The sequence below is a fragment of the Archocentrus centrarchus genome, chromosome 10 (genome assembly GCF_007364275.1).
Source record: "Archocentrus centrarchus isolate MPI-CPG fArcCen1 chromosome 10, fArcCen1, whole genome shotgun sequence".
NCBI lineage: Eukaryota > Metazoa > Chordata > Actinopteri > Cichliformes > Cichlidae > Archocentrus > Archocentrus centrarchus.
This window is the reverse complement of record NC_044355.1, coordinates 17,497,086-17,514,195: the sequence shown is the minus strand read 5'-3', so window position 1 is coordinate 17,514,195 and position 17,110 is coordinate 17,497,086. Positions and strand designations below refer to the sequence as shown.

Below are 17,110 nucleotides of genomic sequence, written 5' to 3'. Positions count from 1 at the left end.
GTCTTAGTTCTACACTATGATTCATTCATGTGTACTGTGTTATTGTGTTTCCTCAAGGTCTTGCTTGCCTCTGAGTTTGAGTTTCTGTATCATGTGGTTTGTATTCAGTTTTGCTTTCCTTGTCTCCTTAGTTAGATTCAGTTGGCTTGTCTTCCCCTGCTGTCTCTTCCTGATTACCTCATGTGTGCATATATTGTCTGTGTCTTCCCCTGTTCTTTGTAGTGCCCTCGGCTTTGGCTCCACTCATGTTCTGTGTGTTTCCTCCTAGTTTACTTGTTAGTGTATCTCTGACTCCAGTCCAACCCAGTCAGTATTTAGTTTATTTTCCCTGTGTGATCCAGTAATAAAGCTGCATTTCAATTTAGTCCTGAATTGGGTTGCTATTCCTGTCCGCCACACAGCCGTTCCATGACACTGCCTGTCCGCACATTGTCATTGAGTCACTGAGCATCTCCTTTGTTGTCCCCATATTTAGGGGTTGTCTCTGCATCACTTGGCCGATCTGCACCATGTGGCCAGTCTGCTCACCTCACTTATGTCTTGTCATTTTTGTTGATGAGACCCACCACTGTTGCATCGTCCGCAAACTTGATGAAGAGGTCGGTCTTGTGAACGGGAGTGCAGTCATGAGTCAGTAGAATAAAGAACAGGGGGCTGAGCAAAAAATCCTGAGGGGCTCCTGTGCTCAGCCAGATGATCCATGAAGTGTTTCTCCCAACTCTGACTGCTTGTGGTCTCCCGGTGAGGAAGTCCAGCAGCCAGCTGGACAGTGAAGTGTTCAGGCCCAGATTGTCCACCTTATGAATAGGTTGCTGAGGGCTGAGGTGTTAAAGATATCTATGAGGACATCCTTGAGTTCCTCATCATAGGAATATTATGATATTATGTTAGCAAGATCCTGTTTGATCCTGTTTGAGTGCTAGTTTAAAAGCTGCAGCCGTACTGTATGCTGTATTAAGAATAAGTAAAAAGACTTTTCTGCTCTATAACTGCTGCTAGTTTTGCCATCTGTGCGCCTTATTAAGCAACCTTACAGTAAGCCACGTGTTGTGGAGGCCAATTTGTGGTCTACAGAGACCACTTGTGGACATTAGTGATCGTGCTTGGGCCTAACCGAGCAGAAGGTGAGCCTATTGATATTTATCTGACACCCACCACCACCACCACACACACACACACAATGGTGGAGCGGGCTGCAGCTTTTGTAAAGTGGAGATATCCACATTAATTGTATTTTATTTTTATATTGCATAAAAGGACAAGGGGGTGATGGTAACAGGCGACAAAGACAGTGATGAGCCGTCAGGCTTGTTCCGCTGTAGCCTCCATTTTTACTTGTTCATGCTTCTAAAGTCGAATCACTTTCAAGTCTCTTTGGGCCGGTTTCCAACTTCCATTCCATGATTGTTCTTGATACCACAGCTGCTGGATGTTTCAGATAATTTAACACAGCCAACCTTAAGAGAGTCCTAATAGTCTAAACACAGCTTCCATGTTTCTTCTCTATTTAACCTCTGTCGACTCAACAGGCAGCATTCAGACAAACTCTGCTACTTTACTCAAAACAGGTACACCTACATTAACCATGTTTCCTGTTAGTGATCAGCTTACCACCAAAGCATGTAAATTTAGACCTGGCAGGATATAACAACTTTCACAGTATTACAGTATTAACTGCTGAAAGCACTTGTGTTAGTTACCATTAGTTGTCATTAGTGATGAAATGCATGAACTGAGAGCAGGCAGAATGTGCTGCAGAGAGAGAAAAGGGAGAAGATGTCAGTTGTTAGTTTAGTGAAAAACTCCTAAGCCAATTTTGTGTAAATTTCTTGTCCAACTAATTGTGCAATTTCTCTAACACTTTTAATATTTAATTTAAATTAACAAGGAAAACAAGTTTATGTGGACTTTGAAGCCAGTTTAACACAACCATGACCAAAAAAAAAGTGTATAATCATGCCAAACTTGTTTTATTTTCTAAATTTATATAACAGATTACTTTGAAGTTAAAAACATTCAAAGACATTAATGATTATTGTGTTGCTCAGAAAGTTTTCTGAAGTTCTGTGTATTACATGTACTGTAAGCTTTCACCTTACAAATATAGATTTTCATTGTACACTCAGCTGCTGTGAAGGAAGTGAAACAACAATAAGGGTCAACAGACAAACCACAAGTGCACAGGCAGCCATGAAGAGCCTCTCTTCACAACAGCAGATCATCTATCATAATTATTAGAGTAGGCCATGATGTTGTGATGGGAAGGCAACATGAACAGCAGCGGAAACCTGAAGCTACTGCTCCATTCCCTGGGCATCCTCTCATTCTCCAAGATTCTGTTTAACAATGTAGCTAAAGAGTCTACTTCGCTCTCTCTCCTGTGGACAAACCACCTTTCTGCTCTTGATTCTCTTTACTGCTCCCCTCACTTCCTTCTTGTTAATCTAAAAGAGAAAAATGACCTTTTCATTTGTGTAGAGAGCAGCTAAAAAAGAGGAATGGCAACCAAGGAGTACAGAGAGACAAGAGTCGCAGGTAAGAAAATGTAATTTATTTAATATACATAAAATCCCTATACCCTACAACCAACTCAAAGATGAATCCTTTCCAAATAAAACAATAAAAGACAATAAAAATTAGCCCACCCACTGAAAGACGCAGACACACACACACACACACACACACAGAAAGAGAGAGAGAGAGAGAGAGAGAGAGAGAGAGCAAGAAGGCCAGCAAAGGAGGACCCAGGGGCCATGACACACATGTTTCAGTTTCCAGTTTAGTCTTCATCTGTGTTTGGTTTCTTATGTACTTTGTTGTATTCTATTTCCCGATTAGTTATCATGCTTTCCCTGTGTTCCCTGTTACATGATGTTAGTTCCTTTTCGTGTCCAGTCTGTCCTAGTCTCATCTCTGTCTTCACTGACCCTGTGTCTGTTTCACCTCTGTGTGTCCTGTCACTGTGGTTGACTCTCTGTTTAGTTGTGTCAGGTTAATCTTATCTCCCCCTTCCATAATGTCTCTTTTCCTCTTTTCTGTGCCTTAGTTCACTGCCTGCTCAAGTTAGTTGATTTTTACTCCCTTTTGCTTTCCCCTGTGCTCCCATCTTTTCTCTGTTTTGTTTATTTTCTGCCTGTGCCAAGTTTGTAAGTTTTAGCCTTGGTCTCAATGTTAGTTTCTTCCTGTCTTATGTTGATAGTCTCTTGTCTCGTGTGCCTTGGGTTTACTTCTACTTTCCCTGTCTTTTTCTCTGTGATTAGTTTCAGCTGCTCTCCCACCTATTGCCTGTTCCCTTGTTATCCTTCTGTGCATTTACTGTCTCAGTCTCCCTTTGTCTTTTATCAGAGTTAGTTCCTCTTTACATCCCTCTCCTTCTTGCCTGGCTGTTCCTGTCATTCAATTCAATTCAATTCAATTCAATTTTATTTATATAGCGTCAAATCACAACAAACAGTTGCCTGAAGGCGCTTTGTATTGTGGGTAAAGACCCTACAATAATACAGAGAAAACCCAACAGTCAAAACGACCCCCTATGAGCAGCACTCGGCGACGGTGGGAAGGAAAAACTCCCTTTTAACAGGAAGAAACCTCCAGCAGAACCAGGCTTAGGGAGGGGCAGTCATCTGCCATGACCAGTGAGGGGTGAGGGGAGAGAAAAGATATGGTGTGGAAGAGAGCCAGAGATTAATAACAATTAATGATTAAATGGAGTATAAACAAAGTAAATAAGGTGAATGAAAAGAAACAGTGCATTATGGGAACCCCCCAGCAGCCTAGGCCTATAGCAGCATAACTAAGGGATGGTTCAGGGTCACCTGATCCAGCCCTAACTATAAGCTTTATCAAAAAGGAAAGTTTTAAGCCTAATCTTAAAAATAGAGAGGGTGTCTGTCTCCCGAAACCAAGCTGGGAGCTGGTTCCACAGAAGAGGGGCCTGAAAGCTGAAGGCTCTGCCTCCCATTCTACTCTTAAGTATCCTAGGAACCACAAGTAAGTCAGCAGTCGCCTGCTCTGGCCCCTGGAAGACATTTGACTATGGTCGCTGGTGTCTCTAGCTTCACGTTTACAATTATTAATTCACAATTATCTGTTCCCTAGCTCCAGAGTTCCCTTGCTTTACTGTGTTTCCCAGTTTAGGTTTTGAATAGTTTTCATTTTCAGTGACCGATGTATCTTATGTTCTCATTTTGGACCTATGCCATCAGCCATCAACTTACTTGTAGTTTACTCCTGTCTGCCTGCCTCTATGTCCTGTATCTGGGTCCTCGTCCTAGCCTCCGTGACAATCATGAGTTGGCATGTTTAGTTTTACCTGACTTCTAACTGTAACTATTGTTAAAATGTAAACATATAGATGCTAGGGCATGATCACAACCCACTGGGTGTCCTTGAGCATTGTTTTTAAAGGTCCAGAGTTGTGAGTAATCCAAACCAAGATGTTTTTGTAGACCTAACCAAATGGTTTTAGTTCCTAAAACAGACAAAAAGATGATGAAAGCAAAACTAAACAGTGGGTGAAACAGAACTTGTCCTGTCTCCAGGTTCCTCCTCCACCACACTCTACTAAGTTTTATAAAGATCTATGTTTAAAAAATGTCCTACACAGCATTTACATACAATATAGAAATCTTAAAAAAAAAAAAAAAAAACTAGTCACCTGCAACTTGATAACAGCTCAGATAAAGTTCTAAGTTTTATTGATTTGATTTATATTATGCCACAACAAGGAAACTAAATTAAAGATTGTTTACATCAATGATGTTGATAAAAAAATAATAATGTTGATAAAATATAGAACTAAAACAAACTCCAAAGAGATGAGAAACTAAATAATTAATGACATCCTTCAACCATCTCAAAGTATATGTTGGCCAAAATTTGGAAATATGTGTGTAAATCACCAACTGCAAAGTATAAGTTTTATTACATTTTCCAAACATATTGTTACAGAGTTGCTGTACAAAAGCAACATATATTCAAAAACATCTTTAGTTTAACAGAAGCTTTATTAATAGTGTTACATTTTTATAAAGGATGCAGAGATTATTACACCAGAAAGATGACAGTATTTCCATCCTAAAAGTGTCTCTGGTTGTTTATCTAACATGTAAATTAAAAAAATTAAATAAGACAGTAGAAGCCCAGTTTTTATTTAAGTTTTTTGAGCTGACTTTGAACATGTCCCTGGTATTTGTACACTAGCAACTGTGCACATATTTAAAATTCCAGATACGTCTGTTACACTGGCTCTACCTACACTGGTATGTGTCTTGCCTAAATCACAGACCTGTTACAAAATATATAAGTAATGTTATTATTACTATAACAACTTGTTTGACAGAGCTCAAATCTATAATACTCCAAGGTTTTACAGTGTAATATTTCTTAAGATGCTATAATTCAGTGCTATATAAAGAAAGCTGATCTAAATTGTATTTAAATAAATAAATAAAGTGTCTTTGTTTACAGTGTAAGAAGTATTAAGCAGTGTAAAAGCACTGATTACCTAAATCACCTGATTTTATGGACCTTGGCATATAAACATTCAATTCCTCTTGGATCAGTTTGCTGAGGTCGCTTCAAAAACTTGAAGACTTGGCTATACACCACCTCAGGTTTCACCTCCACCTCTGTTTCCACCTCCAACTCTGGCTCTACCTCCTCCTCTGATTCCACCTCCAACCCCACTATATGCTCAACATGCTCGTCTTCTTCCTCTGTAGATTAGCAAGCGGATAAAATTAACATCAGTGAATCATTAAAATAATAGTTTCAGTTTTTATGCAACTTGATGTCTTTACAAGAGCAAAAAACACACAAACCATATTGACTGTCATTTCTTCTGTAGACTGCCAAATGGTCTCTCTGATTCTGACCTAAATTCACATAAAAAAAAGAAGTTTTGAATAGTTAATTTGTCAGTTTATATGAGAGAGGCATAAAAAGAAACTACTAGCAAGAAAGCAAAAAAAAAACCCATAAAAAACAAATGTAAAATGTTTTCTGTTTATTTATAAAAGAGCACAAACACAATCTGAGTGAAGTGAGTAAACAGGAAGTTTGTACCTTTTGGTTTTGTAGTTTTGTAGCTTTGTTTTTTCCTCTGAGCACAGATAACTGCTAGACCCATAACTAATAAAATTATCAGTGCTAAAAGAACTCCACCAATCAGTGGCAAAATTCCTGCTTCAAAAATAAAACACACAAAAACAAGAAGAAAGGCAACAAAAAGTGAATATTACATCAATTGATCCACTTCATTACAATTAGTTTTCATTTGCTGAAGAATCATCAGTCATCACGGCTGACCGTTTGTTTCATGGATGTGACATTAGTATCTCATTGATCGAGGTGCAATCAATGAAAATGTGGCCTATGAGTAAACAATTTAGGAAAGATGTACAAAGTGACCATAATCAACACAAGCTGATTATCAGCTTGTATTCATAATCATGTTCACACTCACCACAGGTAGATATGTTCTGTCCTTTGGAGACATTACTGACGTTGTTCCTGACTGAGCAGACCAGATGTCCTGAGACGTGCTGGTTCAGAGTGATGTTGTTACCCTCATTGTTTCCAGAAAGGAGCTCAGCATCTGTCAGTGTGCGTCCATCCAGAGTCCAGCTGTACTGAGGACTGTCCCCTCCCTCAGAGGAGCAGGACACCCTCATCTCTCCCTGGGACAGACACTCAGAGACCAGCAGGACAGAGGACACAGGAGCTGAGAGAAACACACACAGATGAGCTTTGATTTGAAATCAGAATTTATAGTCTCTAATGAAGAACAGGGAAAGCACAAAATACATGTACCTGAAATTTTGTGAGATATATCATTTACCAAAATACAGTTATATTTGTTAGGAAAAAAATGTACCTTGAATGAACAACTTTAAAGTCCGCTCGCCTGATGATTTTCCCTCTGAATCAAAGGTTTGAAGAGTATAATTACCAGCATCTGTCCTGCTCAGGTTATTGATCCTAAATGTTCCATTACTGGGAAAAAAGGGAAATCTACGTTCTGTGACATGAAGAAGAACTTTATTATTTCTAACATTTAATATTTTAAATGAGTCTTTCATCAATTGGTATCTAAATATTTCTGAGCTGCTGTCCATCAGCTGGATGTCCACAGTTCCTCCCAAAGCTCCATAACACTGAGATCCATCCTGTCTGCCATCACAGTAAGTTTCCACACCTGCAAATAAAAAGTAAACATTATTGTCACAATTGTAAGTGTTCATTTCCTGTCAGAAGGACTTTGGCAACATTTACAGATGTTTACTGTGAACAGAAATAGTGGTTTTGTGGCTACTGTCTTACACCGGTCTGTGACGGAAACACAATTACAGTTCAGCTGACAATACTATTTTCCATATGGTGGAAAACAGTATTGTATTTTTTTAAGATGAACACTTACAAAATATAACAAAAAAAATCCCAAATCCAAATGATAAAATGAACGATGTCACTCTAGCTGCTGTAGCTTCAGGGTTCTGCTGCTGTTCATGTTGCCTTGCTGTCACACCATCACTAAAAAGAAATCTTAATTATGAACTTACCACTTATAAACCAGGTTTTTATAAAGTATGATGTAGATTATTGTATTTGACTCTGAGTACAATAAAAATAGTATCCTTCAAAAAGAAGGTAACTGTGTTTGTAACATAGAAGATCCTGATGTGAAACAAGTCAGTGTGTTCTGAGGCTTCAGGTCATAAATGCAAAAAATAATGCATCCTGCATGTTTTTCTCAGCTAACATTACAGAATTAACATTGTGGTTGAATACTTCATTAACTGACCCCAACACAGGCATCAAGCACTGTTTCTTTTATGAACATTGCTTTTTAAAAGTTTCTGATTTACTCTTGTTTTTATCTTTGATTATTTTTTTCTTTCTGTGAAGCAGAAAGTGTAAATAAAAATAAATAAAATTTGCTTGTACTGATATTTGTTAAACATCACCATAACTCACAATAGCTGGTAGTGTTAGACACTAAAACAAAACCACACTGAAACTTTTGTTATGCAAGCGCAAATTTCCTCTTACAGAACAAAACCGACTATAACACTTCATTTACAGTTAAGTATTATAATTAGGTTACATTTCTGAGTAACATTATAATAGCACCAAAAATCATAAATAAGTTCCATAACTTGCCTTCAACTCTGTTGTTGTCTTTAACATCCAGGGTGAAATGAATGTTTTTCTCTCGGACTCCCTCTGAATTAAAGACTTCAGCTCTGTATTGACCTGAATCATTCCTCCTCACATTTGTGATCTTGAGTGTCCCGTTGTTGATTATAAACAGGAGTCTGTTGCTAAATTTCTCGTCTGTTGTTATCCTTCCTTTCTTCAGATTGAACACAGTTATGGTCCCACTGGGAAGCACCTTCAAACACTTCATTTCATGGCCACTAGCGTTAGCCATAACCTGGATATACACAGTTCCTTCAAGAAGAGCTGAGCACGGCCATGTGTTCTTGGTGAGACTACATGTAGTCTCATCAACTGGAGAGAGAGCTGGAAAAGATGCATCCAAAAAACACGAGCTGAAATTATTCACACTACAAATGCAAATGTTTGGCTTCTTTATGAGGACGATCTTACCATGAGTTCCCCCTGCTACCAGCACAAGAATAAGAAACAGCTCCATGCTCTTCATTCATCCACGTTGTGGTTTTAATCTTTGAAACTGAATCTAGAAAATTATGAACAAATCTGAGTATAACTTGTATACCAGTATATCTGCTGGGAAACTCAACAGTAAATGGGTGATGATATAACACATGATTTTGGAAAAAGGCAGGAAATAAAATGTCTCGCTTCTGCTTGCCAACACAAGTACAACAGAGTCAAATCTCCATGCTGCAGTGAACTGATCTTAAGAAATATCCATCACATGTAAGCAAAGCATTTCCCCTCCCTGTTGTAATTACATATACAAAACTGAGTCTAGACAACGCTATGTGACTGGAGTCACACTTTGAAAGTGTGTCAATCCCACACAGTCTGTTGGTTACAACGTCTTCACATGTGTTTGAGAAAGAACAGGTACCATCTGAAGTGACAAATTAATTCACAAATAGTCCAGAAGTTCCTGTGGTGAGAGCTTTACTGTTTAACAGGGTGTGTAGGAGAGATGCCTTTTTATGTGTGTGGGTTTGTATGAGTTTGCTTCCTGAAAGGAAGGGAAATAAACAATATAGAAAGAATATAATGTGAGAAACCTACTAGAAAGCAGCTCGCTAAAAGGATGCAAATCACTGGCACAACACGGAACTGTGAGCAAACGAAGAAGCTTCTTATCCATCAAAGCAGGCTGAATTCATATTCTTATAACTGGCCTGCAGTATTTGGGTAAAGAAAACAAATTAAACCAATGTAACTCTATATGTGCAGCTGTAAATCACTTGAAATCTGCTTAGAACAAATGTGAAATAACAAGGTTTCAAATGTAAATTTCATGAAGTCACTGTAAATGTAATAAAATTAAACACTGCAAACTCTGCACATGTGGAAGCAAGCTTTACATTTTCACTTTCTCTTAATTAGGCTCAGTAAGCATGAGGAGTGATGCTGAACATGAGCAGAAGAAGAATCAAGAAAAGAAGGATGTAGATGGCTTACTTACATTTTAATGGATGCATGTAACAGCACACACTAAAACACTAACACACATATAAGCATTCAGCTGGAAGTGAGACAAACTCATCTGTGAGAAAAAAAACCCCACATGGTTACTTCCTGCATTACAGAGCCGAGATGGAACCTACCACTCAGAGAGGGGTGCAGTGAAACTGTCCGAGTGGTACTCACAGAGGTTACTGTGACTTTTGTTTTGAATACTTCTCCTTACCCTAAAAATGGAAGTGAGAATTATGTCTGTGCACACATGTCAACCAACCTGTCCAACCTGTAATCTCATAACTCTGACACAATGTGGAAAAAATGTACCTGCATGTTAGTATAACACACTAGCTTGCAGAGTTGCACCTGTAAGATCAGCTCATATTGTTGAGGTTATAATGTTCACTTCTGCACCCCAAATAGGTTTGAAACACTTTTGTTTAATATATATAGTATGTGTTTTGTTTTGTCCAAGTACTGTTTGTTTTGGTATGTTTTATTTTTCTTATTTTAACAGGTGCAGCAGTTAGTTTCTCTACTTTTGTGTTTCTCTACTTTTTCTCTACTCTATCTTTTTCCCCTTTTTTCTCCCCTTTTTTCTTCCTTGCTTTTCTATCAACTCTGGGGTTGTCATAAAACATATACATTTGCATGAACAATAACACAAATGAATGAATAAATAAAAGAAAAAGAAAAACACTAGCAAGAGGAGCCCATAAAGAATCTATAGAGGTCAGTGTGGAAAAGCAAATTTAAATAAATAGGCACAACAGTGCAGTCATAGAATAGAATAGAACAGAATAGAATAGAAGGCTTTTATTGTCATCAAAGTTATACTGTGTTATTCTATGCCCATCAGTGAAAAGTTAAAGTTACCGAAAGGTCACAAGACCTGTAGATTTTGGTGAATATGAAGCTACCACAAAGAAAGTGAAATGGCAGCATGTACTGAGAAATAGTGGTTGTCTTTTTTGCTGGTTATCTTCTATTTCACATGGAAGAAAATGCAGTGTGAAGTGAGAAAGTATGAGCTAGTCATAAATGGTGAAAATTAGCTAAAACTTAAAGATTAGGCTAAAAAAAAAAACGTGAAACAACAGAAAATATAGATTATCATACAAGAGCAAACAGGTAAACTGCAGTTTTTGTTTATTCTTATTGTACTAACATAGGAAGAGAGTTGGAAATTTTCCAGATATAATAGACTATACGGATAAGTCCTGAGAGGAAGCGAGAGAAACATTTATGACTTATTCTAAAAGAGGTTTTGAGACTGATAGCTAAAGTTACCAAGAAATCTATGATCCTGTATTAAAAATAAATGATCAGTTACAGAAACATGTACATATAACAAAACAATAAAATAACCATAAAAATGTTTTAACACATGGTAAAAAATATATATTAAAATACATTTTCAATCTTTGCCTGTTTAAACAGGTCAGCATGTCAAATAGTGTTTACACACACTACACTATAATGATGAATGGCATATATAAAAACAGATTACAGAAGAATACATATAATTTGTACTACTACAAAATAGTTAAAGTTCATCTTTAAAGCCTGGTAACAGGTCATTTCACATATTTAGCACTCAAGGGGTTTTTTTTTTTTTTTGTCTTAAAACTCACAAAAAAAAAAAAGAAATCCAATCCAATAACAGAAAGCCTGATAACAGCGCTCTCTAGTGGTAATGAATAATAACACTGCTGCAGACTTTATTGTTGACCAGTTAGAGCTTTATTGCCTTTCTTTACTTTCAATACAACTATAATTAATTTCAATGTGTTTTTATTCTGTTTTACTTAAATAATCCCAAAAGACAATAAATAAATTAGAGATGGTGAGCTGAAGCTTCATGAAGCATGAACTTTTCATCCAATTGGAACTTCATTTGCTCTACTGCGCATCAAGGGGTCAGTTAATGTAAAACAGGCAGAGTGATTATAATCTTTGAGTGACGCTTTGAACAGAATAAATTAATAAATGTCTGTGATGCTAATACATAAATTCTGAACTTATTTATATGGTGTCTGTCTTTATGATATAATGGTGCAGTCAAAAGGGAAAGTGGAAAGCGTTGCAATGTGAATATGATTGTGTCACTTAATTGATTACTATGTGCAAACCTTATTAGCACAGCAAACCTCTTTTTCACAGCTTCCATCGCAAAAAAATTAAGCTCGAATAAACTGCAAACAAATGTGCAATAAAGTCCAAAATCCAAAAACTGTGTGGGGCGATCCATTGCATTTCACTGCCGCTTATATTTCAAATGGCACACCAAGCCCACAAACCCTTTCCAGAATCAGCTGCATGGTATGGTGATGCTTCTGCGAGGCTTCAAATGCCATAAACACCACCCTCGATACACGCTTCACAAAAATCTTCCTGGAGTACTCAACACATACTTTGAAACCTCTGGGAAGTTCCGCTTTTTTCAGAGAGCCAAATCTTAAGGCTCGGCTCCCAAAGAAGATCTTGCTTGGCTCTTTCAGCCCCCAAATGGCTCTTTACTTATCATTTGTAGCCTCATATTTTAGCTGAAATAAGCAAAAATGAATGGTTTGTGTTGAGAAGCCCTTTTGACTTCAGTCTTTTTATGATAAATGTTATAATTGCATTATTTTGTGCATTTGATCTTTTTCAAAAACATTCTTCCATTTACCATTTTAAATAAACTTTTAATGACACACTGGAGAAATATAGACACTGAAAACAAATCTACAATATCAACAGCAGAACCACACTCTTAGTGACTGTCCCTGACTATGGCTGTGACCCACCTAGTGCAGCAGGTCCTGTAAATGTCCTCCAGTCTGAGGAGCTGTGTGCCAACGATCCTCGCAGCAGTCTTGATGTGTTGGCCACCGTGTGCACAGTCTGTGGTGTGCCGGTGAAGAAGTCCTGCTGATCCTGCTGCTCAGGTGTGCGTTAAGACCCAGTGACGCTGCATCCTCTGCTGACCTGTTCACAAACTGGTATTTAACCAAGGAGAGGATGCTGTTCTTAAAGTTTCCCAGCATGAGGCGCTTGAAGCACTTCATCACCACCGGTGTCAGGGCCACTGCCTGAAAGTCCTTGAGGATACCTACTGGCTGATTGTTTTTGGCATAATGATAACGTGTTGCTGACGTGGGGACAGAGACCTCCTCCAGGGAGATATTGAACAGGTCTGCGAGCACTGCTGTCAGCTCACCTGCACAGACCTTCAGAACTTGTCCTGACTACATGCACGTATGTGCATGTGACAATAAAAAGCTATTTGTTTGTTTTGGTATGCCTCACCTTGTGTCACATACATTGGGATTCAGCACAGTTGAAATGCTCCTCAATGCACTTCTTGTAGCAGTGTGTCACTATTTGTAGCTGTCCCCCATAAAACAGCAGGCTAAAACTGGCAGTGATTGGGGCATTTCTGTATGTAGTTTACATATTGTATCCCTGTATCCGCATGGATTCTCTCCAAAAGACACACTAGTTACCTATCCAAGGTGTAAAAAAAAAATTTTTCCTGGAAGAAACCAGACGCAAAGGCTGAGATGGAGGACCAAACAGCAGCACATTCACCCAGACTGCTGAAGTTCCTGTATGAACTGAACAAGTCTGAAAATCCCATGAAAAGCTGAGTTTATTTTCTCCAAGGCTGAACATGCAGACTGGTACATGGAGAGAGGCACCAAGAACACACATGTGCACATCTTGAGCACAGCAGAGAAAAAGGTGAGTTTGGAGAGTGTTTTTTGAACCAAGGACTTTAAGTGTTGTCATTGCTGAGGATTTTTATAGAAAATGGACACAAAACCCCAACCATGGACACAGATTCACTTAGCAGCTGACCACACCCTTCTTATGATGCTTTGCACATTGTTTGCTCCTTACTGTGAAGAGCAAAAGCTAACAAAATAAAGTTTGCCACATCCCAGCACATTAAGTGCTCTTCTCTCAGATGCTGCTGGAGTGTCAGATATGCACAAGGTATTTTTTGTTTTTTTTTTAAGTCCTGTTAGCCTGAGAGGGCTGTGGATATTTATTTGGTTTTGACATAACTCACTATATACAGTACCAGTTGAAAGTTTGGGCACACCCTGTGTCCAATGCGAAAAAGAACATGAGACAATAAATACACAAGAGGTAATGAGGGGAAAGTGGACACAGCGAGGGAGAACAGGTGAGCTGAAACACACTAAGGAGACTGAGGGAACAAGAAAAGGAAGGGAGAAACTAACTTAATCCCTCTGAAGAGGTAGAACACCCCAACTATCTCAGAAAAACACATTCCTAGGTCCAAGACCCAGGGACCATAACAGAATGCATTTACATGAGGAAAAATGGATTTCAGGAAAATAGAAATGCAAAAAAAAAAAAAAGTATAATGATTGTGAGGTTTTTTTTTTTTTTATTAATGTATTGGTTGTTTAGTCATTTTCTCATATTACCTTAGTCTAGAGATGGGTACTCTCATATTTTTGTTGTTAAATAACTACAGATTATAACAAAGATGAAGAATTTTTGAACAAATGCTGGATAGGTTATAATTATCTAGAAATGTATTTTTAAGAATATAAAAGAGTACATTTAATGAAATTAAAGTGAAAGGAATTGCCTGTTAATGTAATATAAACAGGATTTTCCTATTTTACTATTAACAGAAGTATCTGTTAGTTGTACAGAAAATATACTGTAAATAAACAGTATTTTCCATTTTAACATTTACAGAAAAGTCTGAACTTTCTGTAGAAAAATGGAAAATGTTCTGGCAGAAAAGTATCAGGACATTTTCCATGTTTTTCTGGAATTTTTTTTGTACCAATGCGCCACAGAAAGTGTCCTGAGCTATGGACAGTGTGGTTCTCCAGCTGCACCTCAGAAGCGAGAAAAGATCTGCAGCAGATCATTAAGACTGCATTGATGATCACTGGTGACCCTCTCCCATCCCTGGACCAAATCAACTCTGCCCGACTGAGAAAAAGAGCCGAAAAATCAGGTCCGATTACGCACACTGGTCAATGCCTTTTTGGCACCCTCCCTTCTGGCAGGTTCAGGGTCATGAGGGAACTTGTTTCTATTCTTGTTTCTTGTTATCATTTATATGCTGCTGTGAAAAAAAAAGGGAGAGCTGTCAAACAGAATTTTGTTGCATGGAAATGTGCAATGACTGACTAAGAATTTCTAATTTCTAGTTCTTGCCATAATGTGAATTAGAACATTACTCAAATAGGGCTATTCACCGTATATCAACTCTACCAGTTCACAGCACAACTGATGGTCTCACACTAAGAGGGCAATAAATTAACTCTTGAAAAGGCACAGCTGTTATTTGAAAGCCATTCCAGGTGACCACCTCATAAAGGTGACTGAGAAAATGCCAAGATGTGCAAAGCTGTCATCTAAGCACAGACATTCTGGTTTGTTTAACACTTTTTTGTTTAGTAAATAATTCCATATGTATTTCTTCATAGTTTGGATGACTTTAGCATTATTCTACAATGCAGACAATTTTTAAATAATCAAAAACACTGATTTAGAAGGTGTGTCAAGACTTTTGATTGGTACTGTATTTTAAGATATGAGTGATACATTCCCAGACTAGTAGTAACCTAGACATAACATGAGGCCCAACTCCAAACACTCCCAAGAAAAGGCCAGCAACACAGAAACAACTGAAAATGCTTAAGCAGCAGTTTGTCTTTGGCAGTGAGCAGAGTCAAAACAACAAGCAATACTTACCTAGCCAAAAACAAAAAGACAAATATCTAACCTAAGCTTTGAGCCAATGAACAAGAGAAAAACGATAACAAAACAGGCTTCTCATCCCTACATAACTGCTGCAGTGCAAGTATTTGTGTGTGGCAAATATTTACAGTTTTCTATGAACAAAACTGTTTACAAAACTCAGGCTTGCAACGATGAGACTAGTTAAAGTAGCTCACGCTACTCACTCACAATTCTCACACAACACTAGCAAAAAGGACTGGCTGTTTGGAGGGTTTGGAGGACACAAGGAGAGTGGCAAGGTGGCTGTCAGCTGGAGGCTAAAAGGCTACTGTCCATCCAATCATCCAATCCCATGCCAGGCACTTATTCAACCCAACCAATCAGCAGTCTCAAAGCACACACCAAACAGATAAACATTTACACGATCCTCAATCATAACAGGAGACATACATTTGGAGGAGTTTCACCATTTTCTAGAAACAAAGGAAATTTATTCTACTACATTTCTCCTTCTACTGTCTTTTACTAATGCCCTTGGCAGTAAAAAAAAAAACAAAAACTTACAAGCTCATCCTCAATAGTTGTAACAAATAGCTTCACAAGCTTCATATTCAGTGTTACAGATGACCTCACCAGAGGTGCAACAGAGCAAGGGTAAGCTTAGCACAAAGTGCTTTCCTTAAAATGAACAGAACCAAATAAGCCTTTTGTGCTCCGAGGCCACATTATAGCCTTTGAATAGCAAAAGTAGGCAACTACTTGCAGGACACATGAGTGATAGTTACTGTCTATAGACATACAGTATAGTAATACCTCTTATACCATAAGAGGAGATTTTAGCTCCGTGTACTAATGGAGTTGTAGGGCAGGTGTTACTGTTTTGAAAATACAATGGTCGCACCATTTAGTTCGGGGGTTAAGTCAATGATGGGATTAGAGGTCTTATTTTTCTTTGTATATGTTAAAGAATTTCAGCTGCAATATTTAACTGTAAATACTGAATTACAACTTTTTTTTTTTTTTTTTTTTTTTAATTTCAGCTATACTAAATTCAGGGAGAGGAGACCTGATGGCATTATAGCTTTTTGCAGTATTGTTGTGGCTTCTTTATCAGATTTGTTTCATGACAAATGCGCGCACACACGCACACACACACACACACACACACACACACACACACACACACACACACACAGAGCTAGACTGTATCTTGGTTTGTGTAAAAAGTTTTCAGAAAAATACTCAAATAAAGTACAAATAAAAAATACTACTTAAGTACAGTAAGTATTCATTATGTCCCACCATCTGACCACACCACTATCATGCCTAGTACTTACTTCTATGTTCTCTGTGGTCTTTTTTCTTTGAGTATCCCCACAGTACATCTGGGACCCAGTACTTCATTCATGCTGAATTCACACTATAAACCAAATGCTTCATTATAAAATGCAGCAACAAGTGCCAAAAGCTGAATGAGAATCTGAATGCGAAGCAGAGTGTTCTCTTTCCACGTTCATCATATTTAGCAGGAAAGCTGTACTTGAAAAATAAAAATACAAAAAAAAAAAAAAAACACTGGCTTATAATGAGCTGCTAAGCGGTGAACAAAATGTGGAATGAATAATAACAGGGAACAAAATTCACCCTAAAACTTATTTCCACAACAAAATGGACACATGACAAATTGACAGCAGGTGAAAGGTGACACTAAGTGTTGCAGTAAGAACTTATTTCAGTCATTAAAACAGAGTTCTCT

The 17,110-nt window shown here is 37.9% G+C and overlaps 1 protein-coding gene across 3 annotated transcripts; it reads right to left on the bottom strand.

Annotated features, from left to right (window-relative positions):
• Positions 1-5,461: 5,461 nt before the first annotated feature.
• On the bottom strand, positions 5,462-9,698 carry LOC115787440 (uncharacterized). Of its 3 annotated transcripts, none has more exons than XM_030740147.1 (9): positions 9,638-9,698; positions 9,238-9,350; positions 8,614-8,704; positions 8,164-8,526; positions 6,878-7,198; positions 6,467-6,724; positions 6,067-6,186; positions 5,823-5,876; positions 5,462-5,717 (listed from the first exon to the last, which is right to left on the bottom strand). In XM_030740147.1, the coding sequence occupies exons 3-9, from the start codon at positions 8,666-8,668 to the stop codon at positions 5,512-5,514; spliced, it is 1,377 nt and encodes a 458-aa protein (XP_030596007.1). In that variant the 5' UTR covers positions 8,669-8,704; positions 9,238-9,350; positions 9,638-9,698; the 3' UTR covers positions 5,462-5,511. The 3 variants fall into 3 exon arrangements, with proteins under 3 accessions (XP_030596007.1, XP_030596009.1, XP_030596008.1); XM_030740149.1 differs by having other exon boundaries at positions 6,067-6,183; XM_030740148.1 differs by lacking the exon at positions 9,238-9,350 and having other exon boundaries at positions 9,638-9,695.
• Positions 9,699-17,110: the final 7,412 nt, after the last annotated feature.

Bases quoted from the DNA above. Each gene is read 5' to 3' on its own strand.
- LOC115787440 (XM_030740147.1), bottom strand. From the start codon at position 8,668: ATGAAGAGCATGGAGCTGTTTCTTATTCTTGTGCTGGTAGCAGGGGGA. The intron at 8,527-8,613 runs GTAAGATCGTCC...CATCTTTTCCAG, and splicing joins GGTAGCAGGGGGAACTCATG to CTCTCTCTCCAGTTGATGAG. The intron at 6,187-6,466 runs GTGAGTGTGAAC...TTATTTTTGAAG, and splicing joins ACAGAACATATCTACCTGTG to CAGGAATTTTGCCACTGATT.